A 17,239-nucleotide genomic window follows, 5' to 3' on the forward strand; every position below is an offset into this window, starting at 1 on the left:
GGTATATCATAAAGGAAAATTTTAATTAATGTATGTAAAACCTCATGATATTATGGTTAAATTCATACCATATGTCAAAAAAAAATCACCGTTTATTGAATGATGAAAAGACCTATGTGAGAAATAACTTGTAACCTACCTTAACAAGACCACGTCAAACATGACCACTTCATATTTTTGTTGACTATTTTACTCTTTTATCGCTCCAAAAATTAGATGCCTTGGTTGAAGTGCTTGTCTAAGTTATGGGCTGAAAAAATCAGGCACCACCTTGTCAGTTGTCTCCTAAAAAGTTCAGAAGTCTACATTTTTTTAGAAGACAAAAGGCAAAAGTTCATGTAAACAATAAATTGATCATGTTTGTTATATTTTTTTAGCTTGCAGTTAGTAATGATATTTCTAATAAAACGACATAATTGTTCATTTTTTTTTCTTAATGTAATGATTCGGACATTTTATATAAACTGAAAGGTGTCACACTTACAGTAAACGGATCTCGGTGTCTACAGCGTAAAACTACATAGAATACAGTTTTTTCTTTTTTTTTCTCTTTTTTCTTTTAAGGCAAGCTGGGGTTAGGCAGACCCCACCAGATATTATTCAAGTACCACTGGGGTTTGAACCTGTAACGTCCCACCACAAGGAGACTTGCACTGAAATCTCCTACCATGCACTGAATACAGCTTTTTCTATTGCACATAGCTTCTCATTTGTCTTAAGCCTTGCGGCAAAAGATGTGCACCGTCCATATCAAACTCTCGACTAGGGATAGCAGTGGACCGGGGGACAACAGGGATCTGCCCCACCTCGCCCCATTTGGACAGGAGAATGAAGGGCATGAAACGGGAATGGAGGCAGGGATGAAGGTTAAAATCTATCCCCATGCGGGGATGGAGGCAGGGGTGGACTTATGCTTTTCCCCGCCCTACCTTGTTCCCGTCCCAATTCCCACCCCACCCCGCCCCCAATCTTTTAAGGGATGACTATAGACTAAGGGGAAACGGGGCCTGCCCCGCCTCACCCCCGTTTGGACCGATGATGGAAGACATGAAACAGGGATGGAGGCAAGGGTGGAGGTTAAAATTCATCCCCGTACTGGGATGAAGGTTCGGATTTTGAAACGGGGCGGGGGTGGAGACCTTGTCCTCCGTCCACTGCCATCCCTACTCTCGACCTCTTGCGAGACGTCCGATAAAACTCGTCCAGTTTTTAATGCTCGACATAAAATCTGGTGTTCAGCCCAAGTAAAAATTATTGTCTTCCCTTGTTAAAATCACCACCTTTTGTGTTTTTATCAAAAGAAATAAAAATTTAAAAAATAGTTATTTTGTCTGAGTAAAAAACCTTTAGTTGAGTTTCAGGCCGAAGAATAAATGGGCCAAGTTGAAGTATGAACCTCTAGTTTATGACTCAGTCCCACGCCACGCGCTCGGACACGTGGGCACAGGCACCGATATGTACGGGAAACATTTTAATATCTTAATATTTTTAATGTTTTGAAGTGTTATTTTAATAAAACTATATTGTATAATATTAAAAAAATCAAAATTACGTTTTTTATTGATTAAAATTTTGAAAAAAAAAATTGTATCCTCATGTCCTCTTTTCCAAAAAAAAAAAATCCCGACTTCTGGGTCGAACCTGCATCACGCCTTCTCGTGTCCATGTGTCTCACCGATTAAAGGCACCCACATACTTTGTGGAGTCGAACCTGGGGCCAAAGGGTCAGCCCTTTCTCCTCGTGCCTGATCTGCTGCCACCAAGGAGATAGATGATGACTTGAGGTCCTTATTTTGAATTAAGGGCAAAAGATTGGTCCGAAATGAATTTTTTTTAAACTGAGAAATTCACACTTCCCAAGTTGATGTACGGTGCCAACGGGTTGGGTTGGGTTCGGTTTGAACCTAGGTGGAACCAGACCTGGCCCCAATTTTCATGGGTATGGCATCGGGTCCAAACTGAGTCTAATCTGATCCATCATAAGAGAAATCATACCCGGACCCGTAAAAACTACACTAACCTAGATCTGGCCATACCAGGTAAAATACTATTTTTTATCATTTTTACATTAAAAATTTGCTGATCTTAACCTAAACTCGAGTCAGGACTGGGTCTGAAATAAAACTTCACAAACCATATATGAATTCATGTATTAATCAGACCTTCAGGTCCGGACCCAAGTCGAGTCCTCTTATTTATCACCATAGCTAGGGTTACCAGACCCATTGACACCCCCTACTTTAACCCACGTCTATATTTGACAGTTTGCAGGAATCCCATGAATATATCGGGAAATTCAGAAAACTGAGGCAGTTCTTGAACTTAAGGGTAAAAGTTTGACTTAAACAAAATTATGATTCCAAGAAAAGGACAAAACAAATAATAAATTATAATAGTCGTACTTGATTTTCCAAGAATATGATGCTGAAGTATAGAAATTATTGCGGACCAAAGTTATCTTAGTAATCGTGACTATGTTTCACGGAGACTTTTCATATGTTAAAGAGAGAGGAGACCTACTCTCTTTTTGAAGGTTGAGACCACCCTAGATCATGGCTTTATCCAGAATAATCCTCTCATTCTAGATCAACTCCAGGTAAAACAATATATTGTTGCTGGGGTAAACGGTTACCCAAAAGAAAGTAAACTCCTAAAAATCCCTTTTGAAGCAGGTCGTTTACATAAACCGATCTCAATCCTTTGTTCGCTCCTTCATAACGATTCTTTAGTGGTATCAGAGTCAACTTCGGTGGTGTGCGCAAGACCAACTCCGAATCACCATCATTGGGACAATCAGATCGAAATAAAAAGATCACTACTATCATTTTATTTCAATATCGGGCAAATCTCTCAAGGAGACATCTGTGTTATTTCTGCAAAGTATAAAAAAAACAGATCCCCTCCAAGATTTGCATCTGTTTTTTTAGGGTCTCAGTCGACCTCAATTGGAAGGAATCATCAAGAAGCTTTTGTTGTTTTCAAATAAAATAATAATATAAAATATAAAAAAATAGATCTCATCTGGGATCTGCATCAATCGTTTTAACCAACTAGAAGTTTAATCGAGAAGCTTATGCCATTTTTCGAAAAAAAAGGGGGGTCGCTTTTTTTGAAAGGTCGCCTGTAGCAAGCGATCTCAACGAAAAAAAAAACTGAAGAGATCGTTGACATCGGGCGACCCCAGAAAATTAAAAAAAAATCAACAACAAAACGGGAAGAAATTTTTTTTCCATTAGAGGGTCGCCAGCGACCTTTGTTTCATTTAAAAGGTCACTGGCATCGGGCGATCTGAAAAAAAAAAAACAGATTATCATTTTTTTCAGAGATCTACCAGTGGGTTTTCTTTCTGTCAAAAAAACAAAAAAACACAAAACAGAGGAACGGGGATTACCTTTTTTTTCCTTCGCTGCTACACCGGTGACCCCTCTCTGGCGTCCTTGGGATGCTACAACGTCTGGGTACCTTCATCGATTTTGTTTTCGATGAACGAGCCAAAGGCGATCAATGTCTTCTCACCGACTGTCACAACATCAAAACACACACACACACACAACATGGGATAAAACACACTGATCTGCCCTTTTTTTCTGGCGTATGATTGGAGGTTTTCTCTTCGTCCAACGCTACTGCCTGTTTCCAGAGAAAGACCGACACCGGTTCGGATTTTTTTTCTCTCACCGCTACAACAACGGCAAGGCTGCTCCAACGAACTCTGGGTAGCTCCGATCCCATCGCCGGTTTCTCTCTCTCTCTCTCTCCGACGAACAAATGGACAGGGAACTCATCGGCTGAAAGAAAAAACACAGAAGCTTCATCAAGAAGCTTTTGCTATTTTCGAAAAAAGGTTGGTTTATATACTGGTTCTCTGATTAAAATACATTTTTGCCCCTGATATTTTTTGAAAATTCTGATTGTATCCATGTCAGTTGATTTACATTAATACCACTGCTTTTAGTTTAATTTACTTGCATATCCCTCTACTGTAAATTATGTTTAGCCTTTTACCTTTTCTGATTGTTACCTCTGTGTTCCTCAATTACTTCAACAATCCTCTTTTTACTGATAATTCTAAAAAATGACTCCGTTTCGGAAAAAAAATCGAAACAGGGTTAGTTTTTCTATTTTTTTGCAGAAAACCCTATGTTTCTTTTAGTTCTTATTTTGGGAGGGATTATTCCTGCAAATCTTTCCTCAGATTTTTTGAAATTACAGAAAAATGGTCAGAGTGTGCAAATTAACTCAATTTTAATTAAAATCAAAGAGCTTGATTGCCATAAGTTTTTTTGTTGCATGAAATCGAGATATTGATCATCAATTTTCTTTCGATTATGAACATGTTTTTTGTGCATTCATGACTGATATTCTCGTGTTATTTTACTTGTTGATTGTTGGACTTAAACTTATTATGTTATGCCATATTTAAAAAACCAATAATAGAAAAATGACTACTAGAGTTTGTGCTACTAAATTAGCAAAAATTGATAAACTCAATGACACAAATTTTTACATTTGAAAGAGAAAGATTCCTCTTGTTCTAACTCTGAAGTGCATCGAAAATGCTCTTACTACTGAGATGAGTGACTCTGGTCCTATTGCTTCTACAACAACAACTACGCCTTCATCCCAAAACAATTGGGGTCGGCGATATGAACGAACAAAGAAAATCATTTTGTGTCTTCCACATGAATCATTCTCCTCCAATCATTTCTATCCAATGCCATGTCCTTGGTGAGGCTCAAAGCATTCATATCCTTTCCTATAATCTCCATCCAAGTCTTCCTAGGCCTACCCCGACCTCTTTTACCTAATATATTTTCCCATTTCTCCATCTAACTGGAGCATCATTAGGCCTTCGCCGAATATAACCACTGTAAACGATTCTTTCTCATCTTATTTTCAATGGGTGCAACGCCTACCTTCTTACGTATCTCCTCGTTCTGAATCTTATCTTTTATTGTATTTCCACACATCCATCTAAGCATACGCATCTCAGCTACACTCATTTTTTGAATATGAAATCTCTTGGCAGCCCAACATTCCATACCATATAGTAAAGCGGGCCTAATAGTCGTCCTATAAAACTTTCCCTTCAACCGCAATGGCATTCTACGATCGCACAACACTCTAGTTGCACTTTTCCATTTCATCCACCCAACCTTTATCCTATGATTTACATCTCCAACAATTTCTCCATACTTTTGAATGATAGATCCCAAATATTTGAAACAGTCATCCACCGATATTTCTTGCTCACCAAGCTTTACTACACTCCCATCACTACTTTGTTGCGTACTAAACCGACATTCCATATATTTTGTCTTACTCTTACTCAACTTAAAACCTCTTGCTTTCAATGTTTGTCTCCATAATTCTAACTTAGCATTAACCCCAGCTTTATACTCATCAATCAAAACAATATCATCAGCAAACAACATACACCACAGCACATTTTCTTGAATTGATCTCGTAAGCTCCTTCATCACTATAGCAAATAGGAAATGGCTTAAAGCAGATCCTTGATGTAACCCAACCGTTATAGGAAAATTGGTTGTCACCCCTCCACAAGTGCGGACATTGGTTACTACTCCTTCATACATATCTTTAATTATACTAATGTACTTGAGAGAAACACCTTTCTTCATCATTGTTCACCAGAGAATGTCCCTAGGTATTCTATCGTATGTCTTCTCCAAATCAATAAAAACCATATGCAAATCTTTGTTCCTCTCTCTATTTCTCTCAATAAGTTATCTAAGAAGATGTATAGCTTTCATAGTTGATCTTCCAGGCATAAAACCAAATTGATTCTCCGATATCATGACAACCCTCCTCAACCTAGACTCAATCACCCTCTCCCAAAGTTTCATAGTATAACTCATGAGTTTTATACCACGATAGTCTGTGCAATCTTGTATATCACTCTTATTCTGACGAGATTAAAACCTCATACACCAAATACAAAAAGGACAACATGTTGGCCAGAATCATTATGTTAACATATATGGACGATGATCTCATTAGGGTTTTTAAGGATTACCCTACAGCAAAATCTATGTTTGACGTTATATCCAAGAAATATGATACAACCTCAGGAACTTACATTCAACTTCTCTTGGAACAATACAGCTCATGATGTATGCTAGAGAATGACAATGTTGTTGACTATGTCGACAAAATGCTGGTTATGGTCAAGGACCTGACAATTGTTGAGAATGTAATTCCAAACCGGATGCAGATATTCATAATTCTGCATAGTTTATCATTCTCTTGGAAGATGGTACAAACGGATCTTAGGTTGAATTCAAAAAACCTAACTTTGTAAGAACTTCCTGCTCAATTAAAAATTGAGCAACACATGCAACAAGACCGAAAGAACGAATTACACTTCGCTAAAGATGGACCTTCTCATGGCTATAACCCTTCGAGAAGCCCATAATTCAAAAAAAATTACTTTAAAGAAAATGGCAAATCTGATAAGAAAAATGGTCTAACATTCTGCAAGTCGCAGTTAGCCGTCTCACAGGTGAAGTGCTTCAAGTATGAAAAACCTGAACACTTCAAGAGAGATTGCAGAAGCCGGACAAATAATCACATTAGCAAAAACAATGAAAGCAATCAACAAAAGGAGAGGCGAGATACTATCTGCGTGATATTGAAATACTCTTATGCGGACCAAGCTCTTTCCGGATGGTGGGTGGACTCTGGGGCAACATGACATATTGCTATGACAAAAGAAGGGATGGTGGACATGATCGATTATAAACCTATTGAACATCGAGTGTACATGGGCAACAACACCTATTCTGATGTTATGGGTGTTGTGACACCGGATTGAAAGTGCAAAAAATAATGTTTTATTGTCCAATGTCATGTTCGTACTGTCAATGAGACGTAATATAGTCTTTGTCCCAGCCTTGGTTGCTAAGGGTTTTGAAGTTCATTTTTTACCAGAGAAGGTCACTATAGAAAAACATGGTTGAGACCTGTTTGATGCGGTCTTTGATCAGAACCAGAGATTGTTCAAAATTTATGATTCAGACATGAATAAAATTACTTTGACTTCTGCTTATATTGATATTGTCTTTATTGTAAATGTAAATGTATGACACCAAAGACTTGGTCATATTAACTTAAAAAATATGAAAAAACTTGTTGAATTATAATTAATATCAGACTTTGATGAATCATCATTTCATAGATGTGAACTTTGTATTTATGAAAAAATGACAAGAAAACCATTCTCACAAAATGTCACTAGAGCATCTGAATTATTAGAAATCATACACACAGGCATATGTAGTCCCTTCAGGACTCCAATGCATAAAGGAATGCAATATTTTATATCATTTATTGACGACTTTTCTAAATACAATTGTGTTTATCTTATAATTTATAAATCTGAAGCATTAGATAAATTTAAAGAATATCGCCAAAAAGTCGAAAATCAACTTGGTAGGAGGATTAGAGTTTTACGATCTGATCAGAGAGGAGAATATACCTTAAATGAATTTGTTAAATATTGCAAACTCAACGGGATCAGACCGCAAACTACTACTCCAGACACACCTCAACAAAATGGTGTGGCTGAAAGATTTAATAAGACTCTTCTTGATATGGTTATATGTATGTTATCTAACGCTTCTTACCTAAAATATTTTTGAGAGAAGCCTTACATACAGCAACATATGTCCTAAATAGAGTTTCATGTAAAGTTATTGTCGCAACCCCTTATGAGTCTTGGACAAGAAGAAAACCTAGTCTAAGTCATCTTCGAAGATAGGATTTTGTAGCTTATATAAAAGTTATAGAACGTTCAAGGGATAAATTGGATATCAGATCACTAAGGTGTATTTTATCGGATATCTCAAATGATCTAAAGGCTATAGATTATATCACTCAGATAAGGATTCAATCAAAAGTAGAGATGTTATCTTTTTGAAAGATCAAAATATGAAAGAAGTTATTCCAGAAATAAATAAAGACGACCCTCTTGATCTACAATATGATTCAGATGACATACAATAATCTATAAGTAACGGCGAACCTTCTAAAATCACTTTTTCTTCTTCTTTGCATCAGTCTCAGGTTGGACACAAAAGGTCTAGAGCTCCTCCGTCTTACTTGGATAACTATTATGTTTTATCTATTGAAGGAACTATGTTATGATTTAGACATAGATGACATGGTAGGTAACCTGTCATATGGTGAGGCAATAAACTCACGTGAGTCAACAGATTAGGTAAAAGTCATGACGAGAAAATTGAGTCCATTAAGAAAAATCAGGTCTGAGAATTAGCTGATTTACCTGAGAAAAGAAAAGTCATTAGTTGTAAATGAGTATTAAAGATGAAATTCAAATCTGATGACATCATTGACAAATTTAAAACAAGATTAGTTGTTAAGGGTTTTTCTCAGAAAGCATGATTAGATTATGTTGATATATACTCGCATGTTGCAAAATTTACCTCGATAAGGATAATTCTTGCAATAGTAGCTCACTACGAACTAGATCTACATCAAATGGATGTTAAAATCATTTTTCTTAATGGTAAGCTTATGAAAACTATTTTTATGGAGCAACCTGAAGGCTATACAATAAAAGGCAAAGAAGATAATATATAGGTTGAAAAAATCCCTATATGAATTTAAGCAATCATCACGTCAGTGGTACTTAAAGTTTCATAAAGCTAGTACGTCATTAGGATTTGTGACAAATAAGTTTGACTACTGTATTTATGTCTGAAAAAGTGAAAGTAAATTTGTTATTCTCTCACTATATATGGATGACATTCTTCTGACTGGAAATGATAATGATATGATTGTCAACACTATGTCATGGTTAAATTTACAATTCGAAATGAAAGACATGAAAAAAACATCATATGTTCTTAAAATTAAAATCACTCGAGATAGAAGCTCTAAACTTTTAAGCTTGAATCGAGAAAGATATTTAAATTATATACTCAAGAAATTTAAAATGAGTGATTGTAAGCTAGTTAGAACACCTGTGGTAAAAGGTGTTAAGTTGAGTAAAAATGATAATTCAGGTGATGGACATGAAAGACTAAATGTCCTTTATGCTCCAGTTGTCGAAAGCTTGATGTATGTTATGCTTTGCACTTGGCCGGATATCAGCTTTTTTGTTGGCCTCGTTAATCGCTACCAGAGTAATCCTGGTTGGCCACAGTGGCAAGCAGTAAAAAGAATATTTTGATATTTGAAATGAACTATAAACTTGAAATTATGTTTTCAAGGTGATTCTTTAGAATTAACTGGATACTCTGATGTTGACTTTGCAGGCAGCAAGGATGCTAGTAAATTCACATCTGGATATGTTTTTCTCCTGAAAGAAGGTGCAGTTTCCTAATCTTGTAAAAAACAAGGGTGCATAGCACAACATACTCAAAAAGCTGAATATATTGCATGCAATGCAACTGTCACATTTGTCGTTTGGATAAGCTGCTTCATTAATGATTTGAAGCAGAAAATAACTAACGGACCAGTCCAAATTTATTGTGATAATCAGGTTATCATCTCTCTTATGAAGAGTTAATAATTCAAAAAGTAAACATATAATGATAAAATATCATTATATTTATGATATAATTGAAAGAAATGAAATCAAAGTCAGTTACTTGCCTACATCTAATATGATTGTTGATCCTTTAACAAAAGGTATATCAGAGAAAATATTTTTAAAACATGTATCATGTATGAATATGTCTACTATAGACATATATTTGAATAAAAAACTCATATATATAACTCATTCAAGAATATTGATGCAAAAAAAACACTCTAGTAGTGGGAGACCAAAACCTGCATCTAGTTTTGTTTCACATGACCAAGTAGAAGATGCTAGTAACCGTGGTCATATTTCACGAAGACTTTTCACCTGTTAAAGAGAGAGGAGGGCCCACTCTCCCTTTGATGGTTGAGACTGCTCTGGATCAAGGCTTTATCTAGAATGATCCTCTCATTCTGAATAAACTTCTTGCAGAAGTAAACATAAACGACTACCCAAAGAGAGGTAAACTTTCAGCAACCCTTTTCTATATATAAGAGAAGGGATTACTCTATCTGATAATATTTATTTTTGAAGCGTGAGTGGAAACCCCTTTTGAAGTAGGTCCTTTGCATAAATGGATCACAATCCCCTATTCTTCCTAACGATTCTTCAAGATACACGTGAGGGAAACATGAACCTTATTGATCTCAAGCAAGACTCTGTGCGTCAAACAGGCATCCAGAAATCTGCAAAAAAATTTGTTGTTGAAGTCCGGTATTGCTTTAATCACTTTCTTCCTTGAAATACAAGTAGCAAATAACAGCTCAATAAAACAAAAAAATGACCACGCTAATAATGAATTAAAATCAGAAAAACAAAAGGACATACTGCACACACTCATCCAAACACGAGCATCCCAAGGAGAGAGAGAGAGACTTCATTCACTTTGCGGGATACAGCTAGCTACACTTGTGAAAAGCAGGCGACACTTTTTCTTGGAACCACCTTGATCCAAATGGGATGGACCCCACACCAACAACAGCTTGTCTGACTAGGGGCATTGCTGGTTGTCATCGTCATGCACTTATTGTCGACTCCTGTTTCAAAACCAAAAAAAGAAAAGCCAGAATAAATTTAAAACGGCATGGCAGCTGCAAACCAACTGTAAGGCCCTGTTTGGAATCTGGTAGCTGGGATGCGCGTTTATGCATCATGATATAAAATCTTGGTCAAACTACCTTGGTGGTCCCGTTTGGAATCTGCTAGTTGGGATGAGCGTTTATGCATTTGGGATGGGAACCTATTTCTATTTACACTAAAGAATGGATTTGACAGCTGCCACTTCTTCAAATGCATAATCTCCATAAACGCCCATCCCAGCTACAGATTCCAAATAGGGCCTAAGAGGTCTCTGTTCCACCAAACATGTAGACCAGCAACCAAGGGACCATTCACAAACCCATCAGGAATCAATAGTTCGTCAAACAAAATTGGCGTGAATGCTCAATCATGGTTGGTGGCTAAGAGAGAGAGAGAGAGAACAATTTGAAAACTACGGTATTGGTGCTTGTTGCTACGATCAATGGTCAGAAACGGTTTCAGGACCAGATCATTTTTTTCAAAACGACTTAGAAGATGACTTTTAAATTTTCAAAAAATCATAAATAACTGAAAAACAAAATAATCATGAAAATTTATCTAAAAAAAGGAAATTACAGAGCCGAAGTAAATGATAACTTAGCTAAAACACACATTGAATATTTGAAAAAATATAATAGCAAACAAATATCATAATTATCTCATTATATTAAAAAAGATAAAAAGAAAAAAAACTATTCAAACCGATTTTCGATCAACCGATCGATTTCAACAACATTGACCACAATTGTGAAGTAACATCACATTCTTGGAAAAAACAACAGCCGCCACCTACTTTTCATTCAATTTATTTTTTTTTTATTTCCACAAATTCATCCATGACATGTGCGTTATGGTAGCTATTTTTTCCTAAACACATGCAAAAACAAAAGATACGAAAGACCAAAGGGATGTGGTGGTCGGTCACTGTCGTCCATGAGAGAGAAAGAGATGCCTTGCATGCATCATCAAGTACGGGTTGGCCATAATTTGTGTTTATTGTGTGCTTGCATGTGAGGGTGTCAACGGGTTGGACCTGAATGGGTTCGGAAGTAAACAGGATCAGCCACCAACTTTTTCTTCATTTTTGACCTAATTTTCCTCGGATTCTTGTATGTACGTTTTACCAACCACTTTTTCCTTAGTAAGTGCAAAGCAAATTTAGGAAGACTGAAAATATTTTAAGGGTACGGAACGCACCTTAGTAGTTAAGTTGGAAACAGCTAGCTGAAACTTCTCTCTTGTTTTCACACTGGCAACTTGGCCAGCCTTTGCAACCTTGCTGAAAGCACCGTTCAGCCAAGACGCCCCAACGGTTACATATCTGAAAGTCATTAAATCGGTAGCAAATCATTCCCACAAAGATTAACATAAAACGAGTACAGATTGAAAAGCTCCAATCAATTTGTGGTTAATAGTTCACTCCCACAAAGTTTAACATAAAATGAAAACACATTGAAAAGCTCCATTCAATTTCCAGTTTAACAGCATTCTCACACATATGCATAATTGGTGTCACAAATACTGAAACCTTTAACTCCCTAAAAACTAACTTCTCAACTTCCCATAAGCAAGCAATTCAAACTTACAGAGTTAAGATGTCTAAAAGACAATAAAGCATTTTTCCTAAAAAATGTTTCCTTTGGATTGACTTAATTTATGTAGATAATGTGCACTGAATAATAGTATGGCTAGAACTCTGCATATGCATGAATACATCTCTTTTTATCTGTTTACATGCATTCACATATTGCTGTTTTATCTTATGTATGACGTTTGTCTTGGACACTTATTCAGGATTAGAGTCGTGAGTTTGAATACTCTAATAGACTTGCATGGGTTGGGCAGATTTGATAACATTAACTGGTGACTAGAAGGAGTAGATCTTCTATTGAGTAGTTCAACGTAGGCCAGCGACGATGAGCCAAATCTATTAGCCAAGTTCCAATAGTGATTGTGTATTGTTATGGACAACTGCGCCAGACAAATTGATGCATCTTTTAGATCATTTTGACAACAGAGAATATTTTGAGCTGTCTCAAAATCATAAATGGCAGAAACAATGTAAATATTTGAAACTTACCTATTAGTTTTAACAGCTGAGCCTGTGTCATTCAACTTCCTTTCTGCTACCATTAGAACTGCCATTGTTTTGTCTGATACATGCAGCCTTTGATCCACTGACTTCACTTTTTCATTAACAACTGAGATTCCAACATTTAGTTTCTCTGTTAAACCAACCCGCTGATCAAACGCAGTGACCTTAGCAGATGCATTGGCTGTCAGACGATGTTTCTCATCGAAGGCTTTAGCCTTGTTGACAGCATCTTGCCGTATAGCAGATCCTCTAGCTAACATGGTTTTTGCAACATCTTGTGCCTTGCTAACATATACCCGAGCATTGTTGGCAGGAGGAGATGCAGGGGCTGGGGCAGGAGCAGGTGCAAGGCTTCTATTCTGCAAGAAAGGGAAGCATATGAGAATGTTGAATAAAAACATCAGATGAACTTTTTATGTATAATCTTTGTAGGCATACATGAAAAATATAAGCAAAAGTTTGGAATTTCCTCTGACCTCAATATTAGGTACATAGTTCTCAACAGGCATTATTCTCACAATCTGGTCTATTATCGTTGCACCCTGCAACATTTGTGAAAGGAAAACATTTACAAGTGCCATGATAGATAAAGCTATCGTCAGAAAACAATCTGATAGAAACATAACTGAGAACCAGCACATCCTTGAGCTATAAAATAAAATGTCCAATTCCCAGCCCTGAACCCAATACTTTGGCAATGAACCATGCAATTGGTCATAGACAACCAATTCTCACCACAAATTGCAAGAAAGAAAATCTCCATATTCAGCACACGGGAGAAGAGAAGATCATTGCATCACAGTAACAGTATTTTACGGTGTTCATTTTGGTAGCAAGAACATAAATAAGATGATATCATCATGGCCACATGTATAGAAGTCTACCAGTTGCAACCAACTGACTGCGTATGTGAAGGCCAAACAAGAACATGCCCCCTTTCATTAGAAGAGTAACGTACATGAGCTAAAAAGTAGCCCACTGCCTGAAAAAGTTTTCAAGAGAACATAACACTTAGCACAACATTAATTGTTCGATTTTTATCTCAGAGCCAACCTGTAACAATATCAATTATTTGATTTTTAACTGAGAGACAACACCATACATGAAAACCCTTCTGCTCTCAGACTTTTGTTTTATGCAAATGGAGGATATCTAGAACCAGAGATATACTCAATCATATTTGAGAGCAACCAGCCACTTAGCATCATTTCTCTAACAGGGGATATGCCAGATCCCTGGCAAAAGTTTTATGTCAGCATCAATAGCAGTTCTGTGTTCCCAATGTAACATCAATTATCCCTATTTAGGGAACACATATTTCATAATTTGTCACCATAAACCCATGACCAGCATGAAACACTTAGATGACTAGTTATCAAGTACAAGAACCATCATTATAGATTCTTCTATTGAAAAACTAATTTTATGGTTGCATTCTGACCAATCTGCAACCCTACATACAAATTTATGTGTTAAAAGTCAAAGTCGCTCATTCCAAAATAGCCAACATCAATTTGTGCATGTTCCATTACCGTGTTGGACATAATGATCATGAAAGACTAAATATGTCAAAACCATCGTATCCTATCTTCACAAGGCTATCTCACGGGATATTATAGGTTTATCTATAAATCTCAGGCAAATCTCTAAAAATAAAACTTTTAGAAAAACAGGAAAACCATGTGTACTATTTACATTAGATGTATCACAAACATAAAGAAATACGTAGTAAAATAAAAATACATTGACAGATTGGAATTCTTTTTAAAAGAAGAATATCTTCCCAAAATAGTCCCGGTACTTTCCAAGATTTTCTGTTTTACTTTTGTGTTAAAAAAGGAACACCAAGAACACAATATTTTCAAAAAAATCCACTATATTGGTGACTTGCTTAGGAGAAAAAAAGCAAATCAGATGAGCATGCAGACCATGAGAAAGACAATTTTATTTAACAGGCTACCCCAAGGCCATAGAATTTCACATTATGAAATAGATGATTTGAAAATATTAATAAGCCATATACCTCATCATACTAAACCTTACATAGAAATAGATGGTTTTGAGATAATAAGAAGTCAGTTACCTTATTCATATGCAGAACACCAACCTTTCATCCAAAAATGGATAAAGGTTTCTGTCTCATTTTTAATTCTTTAACTATCTAAAATTTTATTAAACTCTACATTTCCAGTACCCACATTTATTTTTCCCTTTTCCCACTAATTTTCCAATTGTTTTATTTTCTCAACTTCCTACTTCTCTCATCACCTTCTCTCCTTTTTCTACCCCTATAAAGGCTGGCAAACAAGGTTTTCACCATGAAGACTTACCGAAGTGCAAATGAAGTTTAAAAAAGAAAATAATAATAATTTCACCACAGTATTGAGTTCTTGCTGTCTTCTGAGGTAACACCATGACATCTAAATGAGATAACCAATGTTCAAAAGGTTCAAGGAAGCGGTTTCTAACATGAAGCAAGGGAGTGAACCCCAAGAGATCCTATGTTCAAAAAATGGAGGGAACTAACACATTCATGATAAAATGATAAAAGAAAACTAAATAAAATGCAATGTGAATACTAATTTTTAATGTACGAGATAACTCCCAATCTTATATTTTACTTTTTTTATAATAACAAGCATAATAAAAGGAAAAAGGACACATACAGATAATTGTAATGCGATCTCAAGGGCCTTTGGATCTTTAAATGTAACAAATGCAACTTTTGTTTCGCCTACATCTCTGCAAAAAAAAAACAAGAAAAAGGAAAAACAACTTAGAACTCTTTCAGGGGAAATGATGCTAGTACATTGTATAATTTCAGCTGTTAAAGAATTCAGAAGGGGGAAAAAGCAACAAAACAACTATAAATTAACAAATGACCCAAAAAGGCCAAAAAGTTTAAATAAGGAGAAGCTTTACAATCAGACTTTTAAATTCTAAAGAAAATCAAATTATAGAAATAATATCAACCATAGAAAGCCCAAATGTTCCAAAAAATATGAAGTATAATAATTTAAATAGTAAAAAATAGCTGCCTACAATAACGAGGACACGAGATCATTAGATGGTTACGCTAGAAAATTATAAGTCAACAAAAAAATTATTATAAGGCAATAGAAAATTTATGGAAAAATGGATTTTTTTAGTGGAAAAAGAAAAATGAAATTTTCACTCACCTATGAAGCTCGACGTGTTCTATCTCTCCCGAAAATGAGAAGAACTCGTGAACCTCTCGTTCTCCCGCTAGGGCAGAAAGGTTTGCCACCCGTACCGTCCTCGTCTGCCATCTCCAGAAAATCAACAAAAACTCAGTAAAATAAATCAGAAAAAACGAGTTTCCACCAGAATAACTAACGAAAACTAGTTAAAAAACAAGACACAAAGTGATGACACAAGTAGCTTAGTAGATCCGAATTTTTCTTACTAGTAATAACAGCAAGAAACGAATATCATAAACCAAGACTAAACTAATCCCATGAAACATAGGGCTCATAAGACGAGAAAAATCTTTTTTTTTTTGAAGAGTAGGTCGGAAAACCTATCTTTTTCCCCTCCAGAAAGAGGCAGAAGAGGGGAGAGAGGATTTCAGAGAGCTTATAGATCCGAAAATTCTCCTTTTATCTTCACAAAGAAGATAGAGAGATCCAAAAATTTCGCCTTTTTATCTTGACACACGAAAGAAGGACGGGGAAGATTACAGAGCTCATTATATCCGAAAATCTCATTTTTCCCTCTGAGAGAGAGAGATATATATCACATATTCGAAAATTTCTCCTTTTTCTCTTGACGCACATGCGACGCACACACACAAGAAAGAGGGAGAAGATTACAGAGCTCATAGATCCAAAAATCTCCTTTTTCTCTTCACAAACAGATACAACGAGAGAGAGAGTACTACAGAGCTCAATGATCCGAAATTTTCTCCTTTTTCTCTTCACAGAGAGAGAGAGTTCATGGATTCCGCAAATTTCTCTTTTTTCTCTTCACAGAGAGAGAGAGAGAGAGAGAGAGAGAGAGTTGCGCTTACCTCCTCCATGCGGCAGGAACGTGTCCAAGAAGGAATGTCTCTCTGTGGAGTCCCCAGATCTGACGCTCTCTTGCTACCCGGAACACCCAGATGGCTTTTATACACTCTTAATCCCCATGGCCGATTATTTAGCTGCTCCGGATGCCTGGCTGTGGCTGCTTTGCTCCCCTATAGTTAAATTACCAAAATACCCATTCTTACGTGGTACGGTGCTACCAGCAAAAGCAAAGCGCCGATTTTTCGACTATCGACGAATCGGATATGTTTCCTTGTCGGTGTCTTTGAGTGAGTTAGCCTTCACAAAGCTCGCTGAGTCGAATCGCTGTGCCCGATCAAATGAACCGGGTGACGAGGAAGTATCGGACTGGGACACTCTGTAATTGGAGTGGACACTCTGGGGAAGAGCTCGGGGGTGACTGGTGAGGCCAGGAGTGTCAATCCTTACGGGTTTCAGTCATATATCCAA

The 17,239-nt window shown here is 36.5% G+C and overlaps 1 protein-coding gene across 1 annotated transcript; it reads right to left on the minus strand.

The window, feature by feature from the left end:
• Nucleotides 1-10,265: 10,265 nt before the first annotated feature.
• On the minus strand, nucleotides 10,266-16,866 carry LOC149827603 (binding partner of ACD11 1-like). The gene is made up of 7 exons (XM_090019521.1): nucleotides 16,774-16,866; nucleotides 15,923-16,026; nucleotides 15,410-15,485; nucleotides 13,220-13,285; nucleotides 12,729-13,102; nucleotides 11,846-11,969; nucleotides 10,266-10,605 (listed from the first exon to the last, which is right to left on the minus strand). The coding sequence occupies exons 1-7, from the start codon at nucleotides 16,780-16,782 to the stop codon at nucleotides 10,585-10,587; spliced, it is 774 nt and encodes a 257-aa protein (XP_089875647.1). The 5' UTR covers nucleotides 16,783-16,866; the 3' UTR covers nucleotides 10,266-10,584.
• Nucleotides 16,867-17,239: the final 373 nt, after the last annotated feature.

This window comes from Nuphar pumila, chromosome 10, assembly GCF_984573655.1.
Source record: "Nuphar pumila chromosome 10, dmNupPumi1.hap1.1, whole genome shotgun sequence".
Lineage (NCBI taxonomy): Eukaryota > Viridiplantae > Streptophyta > Magnoliopsida > Nymphaeales > Nymphaeaceae > Nuphar > Nuphar pumila.